This window comes from Corvus brachyrhynchos, unplaced genomic scaffold (assembly GCF_000691975.1).
Source record: "Corvus brachyrhynchos isolate BGI_N302 unplaced genomic scaffold, ASM69197v1 scaffold95, whole genome shotgun sequence".
NCBI classification, from domain to species: domain Eukaryota; kingdom Metazoa; phylum Chordata; class Aves; order Passeriformes; family Corvidae; genus Corvus; species Corvus brachyrhynchos.
In genome coordinates, this window is record NW_008238347.1 from 193,596 (window position 1) to 201,463 (window position 7,868).

Here is a 7,868-nt window from a genome sequence, read left to right on the forward strand (position 1 = left end):
TACCTGACTTCAGGTTGATGAGATAAAATTCATATTCAAAGCATTCCTCATGGAAAGGAGAAATTGGCTTCTCCCACGTGGCCAGGAGATCATTTTGCTCCAGGGATATGCTGATATTTCTGGGAATATTCACTTTCTCTACGACAAGAAAACTGTACTGGTGAGTTATTTATAGACTGGTTTAAATACTAAAAACTGGAGCATTTTATAACCTGATAATGTTTCCATGTAAGACCTATAATTATTGAGTTTATTTCCCATTTTGGACTGGAAAGATAAGGATTTAGGAGGAATAACTATATTGCTGGTAATAGTTATGGGAAAACAGTTTGGAAAATCCACTTTAAAGTTTTGGAAAACTATATTACTGGGGGGAAAAGGAATCTATTAAATTGATTTCCACAAAAATATTAAATTAATGATAGAACAGTTAGAAAAACTTCATTTCCAGGGGAAAAAAAATGCAGATGTAACCAGGAAAGTAACTGAAAAGTAGAAAAATTCAAAGGAATTCAGCTGCTGTTAGGGGGATGATTTCTACGAAGAAAATATGTGAATTTTTCTCTTAGTGAAGTCACGAAAAAGAGAACTGTTATCTGTTTGCCAAAAAAGAAAAAGGCACGGAACTAATGAAGGAAAGTAAATTATTTGTGTGGATGAAAGATAATAGACAATCATGGCTGATATTCCCTTTCATTCCATAGTCTCATGCCTTCCTAAACAGGACACAGTTAGCTTGAACACCACGTGTCTTATTCCTTTTAAAGAAAGGCTGCAAAATAAAGGGTAATAAAAACTGTGTTTTAAGCTATATTGACGAAATCAACTGAAAATTAATACTGGGAATAATGCTTTGGCCAACAAACAGAGTAACTAATTTCCTTTTCTACCTTTTAGTTTTGCCATTCTATAATTTGAAATAGATGATTAAAATCAGATTTATTTAAAACAATCCAGTTATCTCTTCCAATTTCCTTAAGATGACTATGCAAAATCAACACATCCTTTCACCTGCATCAAGAACCACTTAATCCAGCAGAATTTCCTCACAAATCTTTTGACAATCCTGCGAGACATTTTTTGATTTTTTCTTTTAATGTATTCCTACTCACCGATGGCATTTTGGTTAAATAACTGCTGAAAAGGCTTGATTGCAGCACGTTTGCTGGAGCCATTAATGTGTATGACAATGAGGTTGTCAATCTCCCCAGGTTTAATCTGAGTACTTGAAAATCTGCACTCAGTATTCCTGCTCCACTTGTCCTTGATGTAAGTGTGACACTCCTCAGTGTGTGCCCCATACCTAAATTAAAACACTGGTGAGACAGGGTGCTCTTAAAGAAATTCACTGCTGGCTGGAAAAGGAGAAAACACCAACCTGTAAAACAGAAAGTACTCGGTGTCTTCTGGTGCCCCTTGGCCAGGGAGCCAAGTGCAATGGAGAGAGACATTGCCAGGAAGGGTGATGTGAGTGACACAGGACAAGTTAGTGACAGAGGTCTCTGCAGCACCTGGAGAGGCAAGGAACGACAGAGCAGAGAGAAACCTCACTGCAGAAATCCTAACAAGTTCCTGCTGCTAAACCCCTTTGATTCCGTTAGAGCTGAGTCTGTTGCAGCCCATTCTCTCCCTTATCACACAGGTCTGGGGGTTAGGGAAGGCTGGAGATTCCCAAACAGAGTAAGCAAAGCTGTGCCACACAACACCGTGTATGCCATGTGTCACAAGGCAACAATATGCTCAGGTGCACCACAAAGGGTTAACTGAGCCTTAGCAAGGCATTGTTAGAGAATTTTATAGGTGTTATTGACATTTTGCACCTCCAGATTGTACTCCAGGCTCCACTGCAGTAGAGAAAGGCCTGGAGTAAATCCTTTTGTAGCAGGTAGAGCAGAAAATGCTGTATTTTTATTTTAAAGCACTACACGTGTCACCTTTTAATGCTTAGCCCACAGACCAGGATGTAGCCAGGAAAGTAACTGAAAAGTAGAAAAATTCAAAGGAATTCAGCTGCTGTTAGGGGGATGGTTTCTACGAAGAAAATATGTGAATTTTTCTCTTAGTGAAGTCACGAAAAAGAGAACTGTTATCTGTTTGCCAAAAAAGAAAAAGGCACGGAACTAATGAAGGAAAGTAAATTATTTGTGTGGATGAAAGATAATAGACAATCATGGCTGATATTCCCTTTCATTCCACAGTCTTTTATTCCTTTTATTCCAGAACACAAAATCCAGCCCTTCTCTGGGTTTTTCTTACCTGGCAGAGGTGGGAGGTTTCCCTTCACCCAGTCACTGCCCATCTGAAGGTCCTCCTGGAGGAGCAGGGTCCGGACACATGCGGAGAAGCCGTTGTGAAGCGCCACTGTTCGGACACTGTGAGTCCTCCTGGTGTCATACTTGAGATAAAAAATATCAAATAAACACCACAGGGGATGGGAGCCAAAATAAGGGACCTGCAAAGACTGAGCCAGACATTGGGGCAAGTTCAGTGAGCTGAGCTGAATGGGGAGCCAGTACTCAAAGCCAGGATCCATCATCCCCTCAGGATGAAAACTGCAATTCCCAAGGCTTGTCCCAGCAGAGCTGAGAGGGAATCTCTGCAGTGCTCAAAGTGTGTGCTTAGATAAAAGAGAACAGCCAGGATTTCGCCTTCTTAGGATCCTTGATTTGTTTTTTATCTTACCTCTTCAGGCACTGGGCTCAGGATTTTCACATCATATCTAATGGTGGAGTTGTTTTGTTCTTGAGCAGGGTTTGGTTTCCAGTGTATCAGCACTTGTGCTAATGCAGAGACTGTGAGGGTGAAGTTAACAGGTGGGAAAACCTGAACTGGAAGGGAGAAAACAGAAATATCCATGAATACCCAATCCAGAGAATTCTTTAGATCAATACCTGTTTGCAAGCAGTGAGGAATACAAGCAAATCATTTCATTTCAATACTACATTCTCTCAACAGCTCCTTATAAAGTGTTTCTAATATTTGAAAAAAAAAAGTCTTTAAATAACCAAAACCCCATCAAATAAGAATTTATTAAAACTTAGCTTAAAAAATGAAATTTTTACAACAGCTTCAACTTGAAAATTGCTATGATATATTACATTTGGGTTATTAATTAGGTTCAGAGTTTTCATCTTGGTCCTCATTGTCACACAGACACGTAAGAAATGGGGCTGATGGAGTGATCAACTGCATGAACAATTCTCCCCCACATCAGAGGTTGCATGTGAGAACAGAACCAAAATGATGAAGAGAGGAATTAAGCGCAAATGGAAGAAAACACAGAAGGATGGGAACGATAATTTAAAATGACAGGGCAAGAAGGATTCCTGGAGCTCCCATGGAAATGAGGAGGATCTCATGCTGGGGGAAATGTTAGCATATAAACAGCAGGGCAGTGAAATAATCAATCTGCTCCCCTCCAGTTCTTCAGAGCCTGCCTGCCCTTATCTGCCAAATCCAAGGCAGCTGAGGGACATCAGCACCCCTTGGAGTGTCCAAGGCCAGGTCGGATGTGGCTCTGAGCACCCTGGTCTGGTGGAAGGTGTCCCTGCCCATGGCACGGGGTGGAACTGGATGGGCTGTAAGGTCCCTTCCAACCCAGACCGTTCTGGGATTGCATGATCAGCCCCCAGTTCTCTTCTCCTGTGATTCCAACCTTTGATGCCCAGGAGTTCAATTTTCAAGCACACACATTGCAGTAGGAAAACTGCCCCAGCAAGGCTCAGAAAACCCCAACACCCATTGTGTCTCCATGACTCGAGGCTCTTCCCTGCCAAAGCAAACAAGGCACCAACTGGGAACAATCTGTCTGGGAGAGCGTAGAGCTGTCCCAGGAAGGAGGACAGCAATGGTCATCCCTGGTCCCGGGCTCATAGCATGCCAGGGAGTGCTTATCCACATGTAGAACAGTGCCCAACACACAGCAGGGCCCTGGAGCTGGGAACTCCTCACCTCCTGCACCCTGAAGTGTGTTTGCTGTCCAAAGGAGGAGCAGGAAAACTTGCATCCCACTGGCCATCGTCTTTGGATGGTGGATGGGCACAGCCAGGCATCAGCACACGTGTCTTGTGACCATCTTACAGGAGCTAAAAATGAACACAATCCGAAGGGTGAAGCACACAAAGCACGGATCATGATCTAACCCCGTGATCAAAGGAGGGAAACTGCTGCCTTGCAGGGATAGACTCTTCTTTTCTTGCAGGAAAATGCTTCTTGTGGGAGCTAAATTCAATACAGGTACCACCGAGCACATTTCATCTTGCTCCCTTTGCCAGCCCTCTCTGAAAAGTTGCTGGTTTCAAACCTCCATGTGGGGATGTTCAGAGCATCCACAGAACTAGAGCATTTCTCCATGGAAGGTGAGTCAGGTTCATGTACATTGGCTTTGGGGAGAGTCCCATTGCCTCCAAGAACAGACATAACCATATTTTTAGCTCCCACTCTATATAAAATAGCTGCTTACTGGGATTTACTTCCTAGTTACTGCTCCAATAAAGCTCTCTGAAGACACGGTCAGTGCTCACCTCAAGGCTAATTCTCCACCCTTAATTACTGGGTGTAAGAGAAACTGCTTTGTTTGTTTCTAATTTAAATGAACAACTATTTTTAATGCTTAAACCCAGCATTTTCCTATGGATTGTTTCATGAATTACTGGGAGAAAAAAAATCTCTGTATAATCACTCATGTATAACCTAATATAAATATGGGCATCCAGAACAGCAGCTTTCCAAAATGTTCTTACAGAAGAGAAATGCACCCTCCCGGCCCAATCTCACCACCTCCCTGGGGCACTACAGCAATTGCTCACATGGAAAACATAATATTTTCCAATGGTAATGAGCAGGAATAACCCAGGGACTGGAAGCACTCCCACTGATCACAGTTGGAATAATTCTGCTGTACAGTAACTATTTTTCAAAATGCAGTCTGAGTGCTGAGTTCATTAAAATGACACATCATCTACAGCAGAGTCTGTTTTTAATGTCCAAGTCCCCTCATTATCTATATTCACATTTTGTGCCTCTCTGCTTTCCTGACAGCCCAAATGTGCACGAGGCCAGCTGAAACTGGGGAGTTTGCTAATGGATTACTCCTGGGGAGCCAGGGTTTGATTTTATGTACATTGGGTTATGGAAAGACATCTTGGCCAGGCATTTTGCTTCTTCCAAAATGGAGCAAATCACAGACAATGGGAGAAATTTCATTTACAGCACACATTTATGCCTGCACAAATTACTGGCATCAGGCTTTCCTTCCTGCTTCAAGAAACATCCTTTCATTTACCTGATGAGACTATTAAATACTCTAGTAACTTTTTTCTCTAGTTAGAAGTAAAAATTCATTATCCTCGCATCCTTGAAAATAAAAACCAACTTTGGGAAAGAAGCTTCATTAGTTTCACTGCTAAGAGCACTCACTCTTGGTTTTTTTTTAAGAAAGCAATGACTTCAGTACATTATTTAATAAAAATATCTTCAAAAAGCCTCATGTTTTGCAAGTGCTTAGGACTCACATCTACTTGAATCATGTCAGTGTGTTGGTTTCAGGCATTACCATAACTACAACAGCTGACTCTCCCTTGCATTTATTTCAAGTGGGTTTTGCTACCTGTGGATTTTTATTTTTTAATTTGTCCACAAAACATTAAGGGTTCTGATTCTTCTTTTCCCCATACTTTCAGAAAGATCCTAAAGATCTTCTTTTTTTGCTGCCTAAAAGCTTGCATGTATTAGATCTTACATTTTCTGAGCAGCACATTACTGAACTGAAACTGGATATAAAATGTTAGTGTAATGCAGATGAGTCTTAAATTATTATCCTGTTCTTTTCAGCTTATTTTTTCTTGCTTTGTTTCCCAAAATGCTATTTTTCTTTTTCTTGCTGCCAGACTAAGATTGAAAGCACGGCTTTTAGAAGCTGTATTTCTGCAGCTGTGTAAGACCACAGCCTCTAAGAACAAATTGCAGTCTGTAATACCCTGTTTCATGGGAGAAATGCTGAAAAGAGAATCAAAATAAGAGTATGCAAGTAAAGATGGTCACTAGAAAGACTTCTAGGATTATTGAGGATTATGTTCCTCACAAAAATGGATATAGTAAGTTTTCAGGACAAATAAAAGTTTTGATTATATTATGCTCTGGTTATATAGGTAGAAAGCAATAAGCAGAAGGTAAAGGGGATATTCCCTTTGTCCTTTTAGAAGGACAGTAGAAATCCAAAGCATAGGAACCAGCCTCCAAAAGGTAACAATTTTCTCCCTTACAGCTGATGGGTCCCAATACCTCACAAGCAACCAAGAAGCAGCAGACTCCAGATGTTTTTCCCAGTGTAAACTGACTTTGAAAAGCAGGACCTCTGCAGTCTTCAAAGCAAGCACAAGGCACACCCAAAGCACACCAGACACCCCAGGAGGTTACCTGTGGATCTCAAACTCCTGTGAAGAGTTGGCTCCGTTTGTTCCCCATCCTCTGGGTGCTGTCCCTGTGGGTTTCTTTTATAACTGCTTATTTCGAGTACCAACGGGATTGGTACCTCAGAAGTGATGGCAGAGGACAAGCGAGATAAGCACGCCTTGAAAAAGGGAACTGTGGGTTTAACCACAGTGTGGAAGGCTCCATAAAAGCACGATTCAGCCCAGAAACGGGTTTATTTTATTTATTGAGGGTTAGTTACATACAGTGGTCTTGACAGTTCTCTCATGACTTTTCAAGAGCAGGAATATGCTGACTGACTCCAAAGAACCCGCAGTAACACTGCTGATATCCCAATTTGTTCTTCCCCTAGAAAATCAAACCCGAACATTGCTGGGAAACTGTGCGTGTTTTGTCCAGGTTTTTTTATGCCATCTTGTCTGAAGCTCTGGCCATACAGCCATGCAGACACCAGTAGCATTTTGGGAAGTTACCAGTACCAGAGCAAAAGCAGCTTCCTAACGTCGTGCTGAAAGCTTTGAGCTGTGCACCATAAGGTCAGATAACTTCTCCATTCCCAGAGAAGCTGTGGATGCCCCATCCCTGGAAGTGTTCAAGGTTGGACGGGGCGCATGGAAGGTGTCCCTGCCCATGGCAGGTGGTTGGAACAAGATGATCTTTAAGGCTCCTTCCAGCCCATTCCATGATTCTATGATGGTAACACAGGTGCACAAACAGGACAGGCAGCAGAATCCAACCCAAGGGCCCAGGGAAGACCCTGCAGAAAGTGGGGCCATATGTGATGGAGTTATAGGAAGGATGAGAAGAAGGCTAATGCTTCACCCTCATTAACAACCTGGAATCCAAGTTATTAATGTGCAGGTGACACAGGCTTGGAGGGGCGAGTGCTTTGGCGCTTAGGCTAGAATTAAGAAAGCTCCTGCCAAATTGGTGAAAATGGGTGTAATTCAATGTGGGCAAGATCCCAACTGCATTTAGACACTATCAACTGTACATTAACAGCTGTAAATAATCAATTATCACTGGTAAGTTATCTGCTCCGCAGAACAGGATGGGGGTTTGGGTCACACGCTGAGGAGGGCAGCGGCGGAGTCCCCAGCCCTGGGGCGATTTAAAGCCGTGTGGATGTGGAACTCGGGGACAGGGTTTGGTGGTGAGCCTGGCAGTGCTGGGGAGCAGCTGGACTTGATGATCTTGGAGAGCTCTTCCAAAATGATGCCTTTGTGATTCTACGATTCAAACATTTAAATGCCACCGAGTTTCTTCTCACCGGGGCCAGTTATTTTGCCATTACCAAACCACGTATTTTTTTCCCCTGCTATGACTCGCTTTCCCGTTGTAACTCCTTTTCTCTAAACCCAGACGAAGACACGGTAAATCTTTTACGGATTCTATTGAGTTTTTTTCAAAAATCCTCCCGGCTGGGCGCGGGGCGG

The 7,868-nt window shown here is 42.6% G+C and overlaps 1 protein-coding gene across 1 annotated transcript in view; it reads right to left on the reverse strand.

Annotated features, from left to right (window-relative positions):
* IL5RA (interleukin 5 receptor subunit alpha) overlaps positions 1-6,644 on the reverse strand; it is an 18,187-nt gene extending 11,543 nt beyond the window's left edge. Inside the window, exons 1-7 of the mRNA XM_017735224.1 lie at positions 6,418-6,644; positions 3,952-4,085; positions 2,683-2,828; positions 2,257-2,395; positions 1,379-1,511; positions 1,113-1,303; positions 1-138 (exon numbers count right to left, since the gene is read on the reverse strand). The exon at positions 1-138 is cut by the window's left edge and continues 3 nt beyond it. Coding sequence (XP_017590713.1) covers positions 1-138; positions 1,113-1,303; positions 1,379-1,511; positions 2,257-2,395; positions 2,683-2,828; positions 3,952-4,018 — 814 coding nt within the window. The 5' untranslated portion in view covers positions 4,019-4,085; positions 6,418-6,644. The remainder of the gene's footprint in view (positions 139-1,112; positions 1,304-1,378; positions 1,512-2,256; positions 2,396-2,682; positions 2,829-3,951; positions 4,086-6,417) is intronic.
* Between the last annotated feature and the right edge of the window lie 1,224 nt (positions 6,645-7,868).